Source organism: Oryctolagus cuniculus, chromosome 17, assembly GCF_964237555.1.
Source record: "Oryctolagus cuniculus chromosome 17, mOryCun1.1, whole genome shotgun sequence".
NCBI classification, from domain to species: Eukaryota; Metazoa; Chordata; class Mammalia; order Lagomorpha; family Leporidae; genus Oryctolagus; species Oryctolagus cuniculus.
In genome coordinates this window covers 55,923,769-55,939,223 of record NC_091448.1, presented here as the reverse complement: position 1 = coordinate 55,939,223, position 15,455 = coordinate 55,923,769, and the positions used below count along the sequence as shown (strand labels likewise).

Here is a 15,455-nt window from a genome sequence, read left to right as displayed (position 1 = left end):
CAGCCCAAAAGGGAGTAAAGGGGAGGTTCTCGGCAGGGGAATCGTAGAACTAGTGACAGGGGTTTGGGGGTGGAGGGACAGGAGCCAGGTCTGTACCCCGATGGCTGCCCAACCCACTTACTTTGAAGTCGAGGATCTGGTAGCCCTTGCGCAGAGTGATCTGGAAAACCTCCATGGAGCTGATGAATGCTGCCAGCCTTGTGAGGCTCTGCTTGCCGCTCCCACCCACGCCAACCAGCAGCGCGTTTCCCCTTGGGGACTCCAGGATGCGACTGATGTGACAGCTGCAGACGAGGGAGCAGAGGGACGTTGCTGTGATGGGCCTTGCTGCTGTGGGAAGCCTGGGTGGTGTCTGAGTGTGAACAGGAGCCTCCCTTGGAGGCACGTCCTGGGCTGAGCTCTGGGAGGCTGTGATTAGATGAGCCCTAGCCTGGCCTCACCGTCTTGGACTGCAGTTGACACTGCTTCGCCTGAAGCTGCAGTTCCCGTGGGTGGCCCAGGGAGAGAGAGATGGGGTGAGAAGGCAGCAGGCCGGTGGGCAGGATCTAAGTGCCTATGTGACAGCATAGGGGGCGGGACCCAGAATCACCCTCTTTCTTCTTCCCAGCCAAACTTGACTCTGCCCCCACCTCCCCACTTCACCGTGCGCTTGGTTTAGAAGAGGAAAGTATAAGATTTACACCTAAAACAATGTGGGGGGAGGCTAGAGGATGAATCAGATACAGAACAGGTACAGAAGCTCAGCAGGATAAGGACAGGGCGCCCCAACTTCATTCTCTCTTCCTCCCTTAATCCTTCCAGGACATCCACGCCTCTGTAATGAATATTCGTGGATTTTTATTGTCACCCGCATCCTAGTCCTAGGCCTCTGGGCTCTTCCTGCCACTGCCTTATGCTTCTCAGCACTCAGTGAGCAGACTCCTCCCTGCCCCTGGGGAATACCCCAGGCCTCCTGCTGGGCTGAGACCAGGACTTCCAGAGGAAATCCCACCTCCATAGAACCTGTTCAAGGCCTTTCCCTCCAGGATGCCCTGAAAACCTTTTCTTCAACTCCCCTCAGGTGCTACATTATTTATGAAAACAACCCCTATCCCTTTTTTCTTTTCTTCTTTTAAGATAACGCCTCACTCAGGAATACACACCGTCCCTGACTTGTGGTAGTTTGGTTGACGGATCTTTCAACTTTACAAGGGTGCAAAAGCGATATACACTCATTAAAATCCAAACTCCCAGCCTTGGACCTTGATTTTCTCTCCAGGCCAGTGACGTGTGGTAGACTCTTTTCTCTTCAGGCTGGGCAACAGAAACAGCTGACACTCTACCATGTGCTGCGCTGTGATGCCTATTAGGTGAGCTGGATTCATTTTGGACTTAAAATATTTTCAGCTTATGGGTTTCTCAGGACTGAAGCCCATCATCAAAGAGCAGCTATAAACACTATTGACATTACATGTCCTTCTGGATGTTTTCTAGTGTCTGTATGCTTATAAATATATATACATATATACATCTATGATACCTGAAGGTTCGTGTTTTCTACCCTATGCATTTTAAATTTTATTTATTTAAGAGACAGAGAGATACCTCCAATCTACTGGTTCATTCCCCAGATGCCCAGAATGGCCTGCAATGGCCATGATTGGTCTGGGGCCAAAGCCAGTAAGTAGCCAGGGACTCAACCCAGGTTTCCCACATGGATGACAGGAACCCAAGTGCTTGAGCCATCACTACTGGCTCCCAGGTTTTGCATTGGCAGGAAACTGGAGCCAGGAGTCAGGAGTCAGAACCAGGAATCAAACTTAAGTACTCTGATGTGGGTCATGGGTGTCTTAGCTGCTAGGCTGAGGACCTACTCCCCATCCTTTATATTTTAAAAACTGGGTTTACCTTGACTATTGAGGACAATGTTTTGAAACCATTTTTTTTCCTTTTAGCAGTGTATTGTGATTGCTTCCCTATGCCATTAAATAATCTGTTAAACCATGCTTTTGATGGTGGGACAATATTGTGTAGAACATCAATATGCAAGAATTGAGCAAGTTGCTTGTGTTCTATGGTCTATACTATTGGAAATCTGAGTTATTTCCAGTATTTTCCAGTTCTAAATAATGTGAGTTTTTTTTTAAGTTTATATTTCTGTTTCCTCATGGTAAATTCTTAGAGATGAAATTGCTGAGTCAAACAGTAAGATGATGTTATGGCTTTTGATGTGTACTGAAAAGCTATTCACTCAAGATGGAAGTGTCAATTTGTGCTGTTCTTAGAAAGAACTGAACAAAGGTGAATCTCTTACATTAGAGGGTGAAGATAGATTAGATTATGTCTCTTGAATGTGTTAAGTCAATAGAATCAGGGACCCATAACACAGTATTTTAGCCATCATAGAGAAATGGAAACAGAGGAAGAGATGATGGGTGTTGGTAGTCTTGGAACCAAGAGTATGAGAATCAGAAATTCTGCAAAGTTCAGCCAAACAGAGCACAGGTTACATTAGAGACTTAATTGCATAGATTATAACCCTGGGTCCCTGTCTTGTGTTAATGAGATCATCATCAGAAATGCCATATTCAAATTAAATAATGATGGAGACACTTAAGGTATAACCCCAATTTAGAAGAAGGGCTGGGGACGTGGTAGGTAATTTTGTTGGGTGGAGTTTGACATGCTAACAATATGTAAGTGCAGTGAGCTTAGAGGACAGGGTTCATGTTGAGCTTTTGTGCTTTGCATTTTCTTACTACAAGTTTCTGGCACATACTCATTGCTTCACCTCTCCTATGGGATGTACTTGTGCTTGGAAAAGAACCCCGAGCAGGTGTGAGTCTGCAAGTCTCAGCAGCAACATATCACAGGGCTGGCTCCCAACCTTTGTTGACACTGGGTCTTATATTTTTTAACCTTTGCTAATTTAATGACTGGAAATATTATGGCTTAATTTTTTGATTTCTAAGGAATTGGACATTTTTCATGCTTAGTAATTTTATATTTTGTGGATTTTCTGCTTGTGTACATGTGTATGTCCTCTTTATGTCTGTTTTGATTTACTTTCCAGTTAATCACTTTTGCCTTTTAGTTTTCTTTTACATAAATTTTTAGGACTTAAAATTGTATTCCAGGGCTGGCGCCGCGGCTCACTAGGCTAATCCTCCACCTTGCGGCGCCAGCACACCAGGTTCTAGTCCCGGTCGGGGCGCCGGATTCTGTCCCGGTTGCCCCTCTTCCAGGCCAGCCCTCTGCTGTGGCCAGGGAGTGCAGTGGAGGATGGCCCAAGTGCTTGGGCCCTGCACCCCATGGAAGACCAAGTGCTTGGGCCCTGCACCCCATGGAAGACCAGGAGAAGCACCTGGCTCCTGCCTTCGGATCAGCGTGGTGCGCCAGCCGCAGCGCACCGGCCGCGGCGGCCATTGGAGGGTGAACCAACGGCAAAAGGAAGACCTTTCTGTCTCTCTCTCTCACTATCCACTCTGCCTGTAAAAAAAAAAAAAATTGTATCCCAGTAATTTTTGTGTAGTTTAAATTTTTTAACCTAAATATTCCAGAGTTGATCTACATTTAGATTTTTTGTGTGTGTGATTTTACTTTTACACTTTGATTTAATTGTGATTCGTACACTATTTTTGTTGTTAAAGATTTGTATTTGAAAAGCAGAGTTACATAGAGAGAGGGAGAGAGAAGACAGAGATCTTCCATACTCTGATTCACTCCCCAAATGGCTGGGTCTGGACCAAGGCTGAAGCCAGAATACTGGACCTCCATCCAGGTTTCCCATGTGTGTGTCAGGGGCTCAAGCACTTAGGCCATCTTCTATTGCTTTCTTAGGCTCACCAGCAGAGAGTTGGATTAGAAATGAGCAGCTGGGACTTGAACCGACTCTCATGGGATGATGGCATTGCAGGTGGCAGTGGCTTAACCTGCAGTGTCACAATACCTCAAGATACTCTGTCTTGTGTCAGATAGATTTACAAATCCCTTGCTCTGTGTTAAGCCATCATTTCTGGATTCCGGAAGAACGCATGTAGGTCTAGTCCCCTGAAGTAATCCAATAAAGTTTTGTTACATTGAAATAAAACTAGCCATGCCTTATGTTCAGCCTCCCCGGGGGTATGTGCACAAGCATTCATTTTGCAAGGTGCAAGGGATCTTTTGCTCTGTGTCTATGTTAGATGGTTCCTGATGGAAGGAGAAACTATGGTGCTAGAATATCCAGGGCCACTCTTGTGATTCAGAAAAAGGAATGGATTAGTGGAAGAAAGAGAAAGGTGAGCTTAGAGGTGGCGCTGGATTGCCACTGGTTTTTCTGGGCTGCCCAACACCCTAGCCTCTTCTGGAAGACCTGAACTCAGTTTAGCATGGCCCATGTTATTCAATATCTAATGGGAAATGCATCGTTAGTGATGAAGTTTCCAAAGAAGAGTGGTTAAGTCTGCAATCGTCAGCATTAGATTCCAGCTGGGGATTCATTAACAACCTCTGACGAGGGCACAGGACTCTGCATTTAAATTACAACATTTAGAAAGAAGATCAATATTCTAAAGGGCTCCTGGGCCAGAAAACCAAGGCGGGCTAAGTTAAGCCCATTACTGAATTTCTAGGAGATTAAAAACAAAAGCTGAGGATGCAGCATAGCACAGCTGGAGGAAGCTGGTGTATTGATGACTACACACACACACACACACACACACCCCTGGAGGACTGATAAGATACTTGGACAAAAGACGTAGATCTGAAGCTCCTGTTTTGCTAAGGACTGCTGAGTGATTCTAAGAGGAATAAAAATGAGGCAGAAACATATATGGGAGAGTGAAAAGACAAAAAAGCCAAGGGAAAGATGTATGGAAATTATGCCAAAGGAAGGGGTGGGAAGGGGGAAGATGCAGTTTAAGGCTTTGAAAAGAAAGCAGAACAAGAATAAGAAGTCAGGAGAAAATTGACAATGGTGATCTTAAGGAAAGTGATTGTGCAAAGAAGACCCTGCTATCTGTTGACTGCTTATTCAGCACAAAGTGCTTTACCTCGATAGTGGTGACCCTGCAACACAGAGGTACCCTCTTACTAGTCTCATTTTTCCAGGAAAGGAAGCTGAGGCTTGGGAAGTTAAGCGTTCTTCCCAAAGCACCTCAGCCAATGGGTGACAGGACCAGGATTTTTTTTTTTTTTTTTTGACAGGCAGAGTTAGACAGTGAGAGAGAGAGAAAGAGAAAGGTCTTCCTTCTGTTGGTTCACCCCCCACAATGGCCACTACGGCTGGCGCTGCGCCGATCCGAAGCCAGGAGCCAGGTGCTTTCTCCTGGCCTCCCATGCGGGTGCAGGGCCCAAGCACTTGGGCCATCCTCCACTGCCTTCCTGGGCCACAGCAGAGAGCTGGACTGGAAGAGGAGCAACCGGGAAAGAATCCGGCGCCCTAACTGGGACTAGAACCTGGGGTGCCGGCGCCACAGGCAGAGGATTAGCCTAGTGAGCCGTGGCGCCGGCAGGACCAGGATTGGAACTTTGATCTGGTTCTGTCTCCAGATGTGAGCCCTAAGCACTACACAGCCGTGTGTTATTGGGTCCAACATCAAAATAGCTGAAGGGAAGAAAGGCAAAGCTGGAAAAAGACATAAGAAACAAAAGAAAAGAAAATGTTAAGGACTCCAGTGCTGAGAATAACACAGCTAGATGAAGTCAGAATGAGCATTTGCCTCCTCAGACCACACACACACACCCCTTCCATCTTGCCCTGTCCCTCTGGCACCTTGAACTTCAGAAGGTGGGCCCCAAAGCCTCCATGTCCCAGGTACTGTGTGCAGCAATGAGAGGCTGTGAGATCTTAGTTCGTCTGCTTCTCCCTGTACTGTTTTGCATTCTTTTTTTTTTTTTTTTTCTGGTTAAGATGGGGATGCTTCTATTCTGTCTGTCCAGTAGAGGCAGCAGAGAGGAGTCCCTGAGCCCCAGGGAGGAGAAGAAAGGGCAGTACAAGGTTAAAGGAAGAGGGAGGATATTTTAACGCAGGTATGCAGAAATTGGACATCCAGATACACTTCATTTTTTTTCCCAGTTTTTTGCCACTCTGAAAAGCAGTACAGGCTTCTCTTTGGAACTCATCTTTGGAGCTTGATGAGCCTCAGGAGAAAAGCCAGTCTTCACAGTCAGCCATTATTTCCCCTAAAAACAGTATTAGTCAGTTTGATCACCTATGTTGGAAGCCACACTGACTGAAGTCGGCTGATGACAGGAACAAGGAGAGAGACTGAGCATGAAAGTCGATTGCTTGTGCTTCAAAAGAACCGGGTTTGTTAAGGATGAAAGGAGAGATGACTTAAATGGGCCACTGGGGTGGGCTGGTGGGAAAGGGGAGACTTAACCCCCTCGGCCTTGGGAGACACGGGGTGGCGAAGAAAGAACAGCTTTCCCCGGCTCAGGGATCCATCAGGGTTCCGTTAGAAATCAGCAAGGAGGCCAAGGCTCAGAGGAGTTGAAGGCAGAACAGAGTTTTCTGGTGAAGACCAGGAGTGCCAGGGGTCAAGGTCGGAGGATGTGGAGGATTGGGAGGGCTGGTGAATGGGACTCCGACTGGGGACTGTGAGGAGAAGTCTGGGGATAGCATTAAGTGGGAATGCAGATGAGCTGGGAGACTTGGTGAGGGCTCTCAGTGACTCGCTGAATAGCAATGATACTCAAAAGGACATTTGACTTTTGAAATATGAGGAGGCTTCAAAGATAAATGGAAAACGGACTTAAAAGATGGGTTTATTTGGGTGCAAAATTTTTTTATATTCATGGATTATTTTTTAATATTTGTATGAAAGACAAAGTGATATATAGAGAGAGGTACAGGGAGAAAAAGAGAGAGAAATCTTCCATCCATGGGTTCACTAACTAAACGGCTGAAATAGCCAGGGCTGTTCCAGGCCAAAGCTAGAATCTGGGAACTCCATCTGGGTCTCCAACATGGGTGCAGGGGCCAAAATACTGGGGCTATCTATCCTCTGCTGCCTTCCCAGGCGCATTAGCAGGGAGATGGATGGGAAGTGGTACAGCTGGGACTCAAATCGGCCAGTGCTTGGATGCAGAATGCCGGCATTGCAGGCGGCAGTTTAATTCACTGCACCACAATACATTCCCCATTTTTTTTCCCATAGTACACATTTTCCATGATCCTATCAGATGTGTGTACTTGAACAAAAATGCTATATTTCATTAAAAGAAAATTTAGCCTTTGTCCCTGTGCAAAGGTAGCAATTAGACATTTTATACCAAGGGTGCTCTGAACATATTTTATTTTTAAAAAGGATTACATTTGTGAGTTTTACATATATTGGAAAGTTTTTTAAATTGTATTTATTTTGTAATGTTTACCAGTGATCTATTTGCAAGCTGTTTTACCTAAATAAATGGAGCTTCTTACCAAAAAAAAAATTAATCTTTGGACCAGCACTGGGATAAGGATAGGAGTCCTGAGCTGTTTTGGTGTCTCTTTTATGATCTCAACTCCTTTAGCGTCACTGTGGTCACACATAGGGATAGTGAATGGTAGACATGGAAACAATTCAAGTTCTGCCTGGGTTCAGCACTTTGCTGCCCCCATAAGGCCAGTGGAAGAAGCTGCAGCTGTTTTCCTGGCCTTAGGGAAGGGTGTGCAAAGAGCCAAAGGAGACTCCCCTGCCACTGGGAAGGGGAAGCAACTGAGCAAAGGTAAGAAGAGCAGCACACTTACACGTGGTGCACGGCATCCTCAAAGAGAACCAGGTCCATCACCGTGTTGACTTCGTTGTGGTTCTCCAAGGCTTCCACCAGGGTCTGGGTCAGAAGTTCCCAGGATTGGACAGGCATGTATTTGGGCTCACCGATTCCACTTGCAAAGTGGCAATACACGTTCAGGCTTTGGGTCTGCTCCAAGACCTCTTCAGTATCCTGAGGATGAGATGTAAGAAAAGGGATCCTCCTTATTGATCCCCAATTTGGTTCTACAGAGTGGAGACACCTGGTTTTTGTTTTTCTGTGCACATCCCTGAAAAATGCAGTGTCAGTGCTACTTCCAACACTTCCTCCCTCTCGAGGAGCCCTTGCATGTGGGTATTTAGCACTCATTTACCAGCTCCGTGAAGTCATGGGTGATGTCGGCTGTTCCTTGTTGGGTGAGGCTAGGAAATGGAAGATACCAGGTGGCCTCTGCTTCCTGGATTGGAAGAGGAGGTGTGGACACACAGATGGGTTTCTTTAAGAAGGGGCTCTTTCACCAGAGTTGCATGAAGACACCATCCTCAGATGGCCTTACTACGTCCATTCCAACTTGTCCTGCACCCTAACAAAGCATCCTTTCCTTTTTCACGTGCAAATGCACACTCTACGTTGCCAGTGCCGGCTTCCTGGATTTGTCCTGAGGGACAGAATGTGCTGCTGGGGGCCGGCGCCGCGGCTCACTAGGCTAATCCTCCGCCTTGCGGCGCCGGCACACCGGGTTCTAGTCCCGGTTGGGGCACCGGATTCTGTCCCGGTTGCCCCTCTTCCAGGCCAGCTCTCTGCTGTGGCCAGGGAGTGCAGCGGAGGATGGCCCAAGTGCTTGGGCCCTGCACCCCATGGGAGACCAGGAGAAGCACCTGGCTCCTGCCATCGGATCAGCGCGGTGCGCCGGCCGCAGCGCGCCGGCCGTGGCGGCCATTGGAGGGTGAACCAACGGCAAAGGAAGACCTTTCTCTCTGTCTCTCTCTCTCTCTCTCTCACTGTCCACTCTGCCTGTCAAAAAAATAAAAAATAAAAAAAAAAATAAAAGAATGTGCTGCTGGCCATCCTTAGGTGCCTGACTTACTTATAGGGACTTCCTAGCATCCTGAAAGCTTTCACAGTAGAATCCCTTATTGATAAAGCTTTCCTAAGGATATGGACTTACTGTGTGTCAAATCTCGCCCACAGGAGAAATCTGAGTTACTGTGTTAAATAAATGTCAAACATGAATTAACTTAAAAGACATGGAGTCTCTGTCTCTTCACTGCAATGTATTCTTGAATTTATATTGAAGAGGGAACTAATTTTTAAATTCATGTGGGAGGAGTCATAAGGAACGACTCACCTGTCAAAACCCAAAAACCTGGGACTTAAGGTAGGAAGAAAAGTACTAGAGAACGTATGTCCAAAAAGGGAACAGGATTTCTGAGACACAGGAAGGAAGTCATGTCAGTATAAACAGCTATCCCTGTCTGCTATTCATTGCTCCTCAAGTTCAGATTGAAAGACCTACCTGGGAAAGAGGTAACTGCCATGCCCTTCACCAGCAGAAGGACTGCCCAGGGCCAAAGTCACTGTAGTGGGAGTGGGGGAGGATTTAGTCTTGTAAGACCATGAGAGGGAGTTCATGAAACCTAATTAGGAGAGTGATGACGGCAATACCATATGGATGCTATAGAGAAACCAGGACTGCTGCTTGGGTAAAAGAAGAAAGGACTGGAAAGAGCCCTCAAAAATCAAGGAGTTATTATATTTTGTACATGGTTTCATGGCCAAAGAAAGCAAACCTTTCTGGTTTTGTCAGACAGTAACAAAAAATGCACATGCATTTGGATAAGGTGTCAATGCAATGTAGGAGGGCTCTTCTGGTTGGCTTAGGAAAGCATTTCAGGAAGGAATGTGGGAATACATTTACCCACTTTGAGAATGCGCTGACATACTTGGAACCAGTTCCGATGGCAGTCAATTTACACTGACAATCCAGCAGAGGAGGAACAAAAGTATAGTTTTGAAAAGGTTGACAAAGACTCTTTGATCAACAAAACAAGTCTCCGATTTTATGATCAGAGCCATGCTGGGTAGAAGGGAGAAAGAAGATCAACTGACACAGTGAATCAAAGATTCTTTAATAGTGACGTTATTTCACACAGGACCGTGGAGCAGAGCAGTTGAAACCCTGAGCGGTGGATACAGGATTGTATTGCTTGTTTCGTGGAAATTTGGCAACCTTTTCTTGATACCAGTGTGAAGACTGCATGCAGACAAAGTCACTTCAGGCTAGCATTTGGGGAAAGATGATGGCAGGATTAATGATACTGGATCTATAATCAAAAGGACGTGGCCTTCATAGAAAGACCCACATAACAGGCTTTATTTCAGAGTCTGAGAGTCTACCTTAAGGTGCTAGCTCAGGTCACCTGATGAAGTAGCCAAGCCTCACTGGAAGAGCTAACAATGAATATGTAAATTAGCCAGCACTACAGTGCTAAGAGAGGGGCGGTTAAGGAGTCAGAGTTCTCACATCAGGCCCCATAGAAGTGATGGGAGAAGAACTTAGAAAGTTTGACCTAGTAAAAAGCAGGTTGAAATACACTGCTTAAAATGCTGTCAAAACATTCCAAAAGGCTGTGTAGGCTCTACAGGAGTTAGGATCTTATGAAGAATAGATATGGAAATAAACCAAACCTAGTGAGTATAGGAAAAACACTGTAAACTTTACAAGACTTGAATATTTCTAAGTATAAGAGAAGACAAACATGCAGTAAATGTGGAACATACAGAGCTCTGATGAATAGAAGAAACAGTGTTAAATGCAGGATAATTTTGACATTAAGAAATATAATATGATCTCAGGTTGTGCTAACACTATCAGTGTGTCCCAAGGCATATTTTGTGGACCATTCATTATATGAATTATTAATAGCTTTTATGAAAAATGAGTTTTAGGGTCTAATACATTTAAGACACGGTGTATAAAATAGGGTTATTCTTGATTCTGGGCTTTAATATGCTAAATGCACTGTGAATTTCCAAGAGACAGATAAAATATATAGCACTTTCTCCACTCATTTCATTACAGACAGCTTCTGTCCAAGGAGTAACTTGTAGTACAACGTTTAGCAGGATACATTTTGGGGAACATGGTAGCGAAATGCAGTATATAAAATATGCGAGGGATGATCCTGCTTTTGGTAAGACCCAGCTGGGTCCTGTGATGAAAGTCAGGTATCACAATTTCAGGGGTGGAGGGAAGAATGGACGGGAAAATAATCAAGACGATATGAAAGTTCTCCGGATTTGAAGCTAACCTATGTTAGACATGGATAGAAAGATTACGACTATTTGGCAAACGGAAGAAAAGATTCAGGAAAGATGAAATAAATGGCCTGACAACGTCTGAAAGTTTGTCAAATAGACTGAAGATTAGTGTTAAACTACTATTAGAAAAAAGAGCTCTGTTTTTTAAATTTCTCCAAATTTCAAAATTGCTCTGAATTTCAAGTCATTAGCAATTCCAAAATGGCAGCTGTGGAAAAGATGAGATTGTGTAACCCCAAGGATGCTGGACCTCATCTGGAATGACCAGTCTGGGAGATGCTACTGAAGTCACTTTGTACCACACTGACAGTAGGTCAGATGATCTCTATGCACCTTTTCAACACAGAGTTTCTGTGATGAGTTTGTGTCTATTCGTGGCCCAACATTTTTCACCTGGAAGAAATAATGAAAGAACTTCTTCCCTTATCTAATCTCTGACTTTCCCCAATTAATGGCCTAGATGTTATTATTTGGGTAGCCATTTGCACAGTTATCATTATATTTCAGATGTAAAAGAAATCTTCAGGGCAATACTTACATCAAAAATTTTCTTAAGTGCTTCTGTCTGGATTTTATCATAAAGATCCAAGTCCTTTTCTTCCACCATCTTATCCCGATAAACCCGATTGGATTCATGCAGATAGAGCTTTACTAGGTCATGTGTGGATTTTACACATTCCACTGAGGAGAAAAGAATGCCCTTCAAGGAGAACATATAGAAAAATAACATTAATAACAATTCATGCGGCCAGAGTTGTGATGCATGGTCGAGCTGCTGCTTGCAATACTGACATTCCGTACTGGAGCAACTGAGTCCTGGCTGCTGCATTTCAGATCCAGCTCAATGCTGAAGCATCTGGGAAAGCAGCAGAAGATGGCCCGAGTACCTGGGCCATGGTCATCCATGTGGGAGACCCAGACGGAGTTCCAGGCTCTTGAATTTGTTGCAGGCATCTGGAAAGTGAACCAGTCCAAGAAAGATATCTCTCTCTCTCTCTCTCTCTCTCTCTCTCTCTCTCTCTCTTTTCCACTCCTCTCTCTCCTTGTTCCCTCCTCCCCAAAACTCTGACTTTCAAATAAATAAATCTTTTAAAAATTCAGAAATACAATAGCTAGGAGAACTTCATGAAATCTTTTTATCCAGCCCTGGGTGATGGGTTGGGAGAAGCTCCCTGGAGTATATAGAGCACTTCTGAATGGGAGCTTGTGTGGAAAGATCCAGGTGTTGGAGGAAGACATAACTGACCTCTAATACTGTCACTTCTACAATAGCAGTTGTGTGATTTTGGGCAGTGCACGTGACAGCTCACTTTTCAAACAGGACGAATAATGCTGACTTCTTAAAGGTCTTGAAATAATTCAGATTAACACACCTAAGGAAATTAGTATTGCCCATCTCACATACTCGATACATTGAAATTCTTATTTTGTTCTCATCATAAAACTACAACCACTATAATTTATTGAAGCCAGTATTGTGAAAGGCACTGGCCAAGAAACTTACCAAACAATGCTTTGAACTTTGTGATGATCCTATGAAACAATTTTTATGACATACATTTTATGTAGTTCAGGGATTGGGATTGGGATTGAGGAGGAGAGAAAAGTTGCTCAATATCATACATTAAGTTGCTTTACTTCAAAATCACAAAATTTTTGAAACTGGGTTTTCCTGACTTTAGTGCCTGAAATTTTAGCCACTATATTTTGGATCCTCACAGGGAGGGAGAGGTGGCTTTTCTGTTATATGTCAATTCCAAACTGCCATTTTGAAAACAATGGAGGGGCTGGCACTGTGGCGTAGCAGGTTAAGCTGCTGACTATGGCATCAGCATCTCATACGGGCACCAGTTCGAGTTCTAGCTGCTCCTCTTCTGATCCAGCTCCCTGCTAGTGCGCCTGAGAAAACAGTGGAAGACAGTGCAAGTGGCTGGGCCCCTGCACCCACATGGCAGACCCAGAAAAAGCTTCTGGCTCCTGGCTTCAGCCTGGCCCATCCCAGGTCAGTGAAGCCATCTGGGAAAGTGAACCAGTGGATGGAAGATCTCTCTCTGTCTCTCCTCTTTCTCTCTGTAACTCTGCCTTTCAAAAGAAGAAATCTTTAAAAAAAAAAAAACATGATGGAGGTAGCAAATGGCTGTGTAAATTCAGAACTATGACAAAGAGCTGGAATGCATATAGCTAATCTTTTCAGGTCAATAATCCATTTACTGTTACCTGGTTGCATCCCCTTCCTGTATGCCACAGAGATGGTTCCAAATATTTACCATTTTCTTAAAATTCTTCCATCATTTCCCTCTGTGGCTATTAGCCAATGTCCTAACCTTCTTTTTCATTGAAAATTCCAGCAAGTCCTCTAACTTCAAACTCATTTATTTTGTGTTTGTTTTTATTGCTTCCTTTCTTGTCTTAGAAGAAAAGAGATCATTCAACAATTCTTCATTATTCATTAATACCAGCAAAATACTATGCACATATTTCAAAATCTTTGCACCAAAACAAAGTTCTCCTTTAATTCATTTTTTTGTGTGAACTTTTTGAAATTCTCTGATATGAGTAAGAAATTTGAAGACAGGATGAAGAGTGAGTGAATCAAATGGAACTTATTGAACTAAAATGACCCTAATTCACAGTAGTAAAATTAATACCAGAAAGGCTAAAACATAACAGAAACAGTGAGAGAGAGAATTAGTGGATAGGAAGAGAAATCAGCATGAAACATACAGTTTGAATCAAAGCCAAAAAATCTAAAAGTAAAGAAAAGAGCATAAAGGACATAAGAGACATTAGTGGGGTGGTCTCACATACATTGGAAAGAGGTGGAGCAGAAGAAATATTTGAGTGATAGTATCTATAACTTTTTAAAAAATATTTATTTATTTGAAAGGTAGACTATAGAGAGGCAGAGAGAGAGATCTTCATCCATTGGTTCACACCCCAGATGGCCACAATGACCCGGAGCTGTGCTGATCTAAAGCCATGAACAGGAGTTTTTTCCTGGTTTGCACGTGGGTGCAGGGGCCCAAGACCCAAGGACTTGGGCCATCTTCTTCTTCTTCTTTTTTTTTTTTTTTATTTTTTGACAGGCAGAGTGGACAGTGAGAGAGAGAGAGAGAGAGAGAGAGAGAGAAAGGTCTTCCTTTTGCCGTTGGTTCACCCTCAGCCAGCGCACCACGCTGATCTGATGGTCGGAGCCAGGTACTTCTCCTAGTCTCCCATGGGCCATCCTCTACTGCACTCCCTGGCCACAGCAGAGAGCTGGCCTGGAAGAGGGGCAACCGGGACAGAATCCGGCGCCCCAACCAGGACTAGAACCCCATGTGCTGGCGCCGCAAGGCGGAGGATTAGCCTAGTGAGCCGTGGCGCCGGCTGTGGGCCATCTTCTACTGCTTTCCCAGGCGATAGCAGAGAGCTGGATCAGAAGTGGAGCAGCCGGGACTCAAACCGGTGCCCATATTAGATGTCAGCACTGCAGGTGGCAGCTTTACCCGCTATGCCATAGCGCCAGCCACTGTTAACTTCTTTTTTTTTTTTTTTTTGACAGGCAGAGTGGACAGTGAGAGAGAGAGACAGAGAGAAAGGTCTTCCTTTGCCGTTGGTTCACCCTCCAATGGCCGCCGCGGCCGGCGCGCTGCGGCCGGCGCACCGCGCTGATCCGATGGCAGGAGCCAGGAGCCAGGTGCTTTTCCTGGTCTCCCATGGGGTGCAGGGCCCAAGCACCTGGGCCATCCTCCACTGCACTCCCGGGCCACAGCAGAGGGCTGGCCTGGAAGAGGGGCAACCGGGACAGAATCCGGTGCCCCAACCGGGACTAGAACCCGGTGTGCCGGCGCCGCTAGGCGGAGGATTAGCCTAGTGAGCCGCGGCGCCGGCCACTGTTAACTTCTTTAACATTGAAAAAAGACATCAGGGGTTGGCGCTGTGCCACAGTGGGTCACCATCCTGGCCTGAAGTGCCGGCATCCCATATGGATGCCGGTTCTAGTCCCAGCTGCTCCTCTTCCAATCCAGCTCTCTGCTATCACCTGGGATAGCAGTGGAGGACGGCCCAAGTGCTTGGGCCCCTGCACCTGCATGGGAGACCCGGAAGAAGCTCCCGGCTTCAGATTGGCGCAGCTCTGGCTGTTGGGGCCAATTGGGGAGTGAACCAATGGAAGGAAGACCTCTCTCTCGCTGCTTCTCCTCTCTCTGTGTAACTCTGACTTTCAAACAAACAAACCTTTAAGAAAAAAAAAGAAATAAACCTCTTTCCTTTATAAGTAACTTGTTTCAAATATTAGTGATAAAAAAAGCTAATAATATACATAATAGTGATGGAGCAATGTTCCCTATATATCCTATTTATATAAAGTTCTACAACAGGTCAAAGTCATTCATAGCACTGGAAGTGCAGACAGTATTTAGCCCTGGCAGGAGTAGGAAAGACTGGACGTG

The 15,455-nt window shown here is 45.1% G+C and overlaps 1 protein-coding gene across 7 annotated transcripts in view; it reads right to left on the bottom strand.

Annotated features, from left to right (window-relative positions):
- Positions 1-15,455, bottom strand: part of DNAH9 (dynein axonemal heavy chain 9) — a 373,954-nt gene that overhangs the window by 149,163 nt on the left and 209,336 nt on the right. For all 7 annotated transcript variants that reach the window (XM_070061394.1, XM_070061395.1, XM_070061396.1 and 4 more), the window contains 3 exons: positions 11,561-11,722; positions 7,697-7,893; positions 122-284 (listed from right to left, as the gene is read on the bottom strand). In XM_070061394.1, coding sequence (XP_069917495.1) covers positions 122-284; positions 7,697-7,893; positions 11,561-11,722 — 522 coding nt within the window. The remainder of the gene's footprint in view (positions 1-121; positions 285-7,696; positions 7,894-11,560; positions 11,723-15,455) is intronic.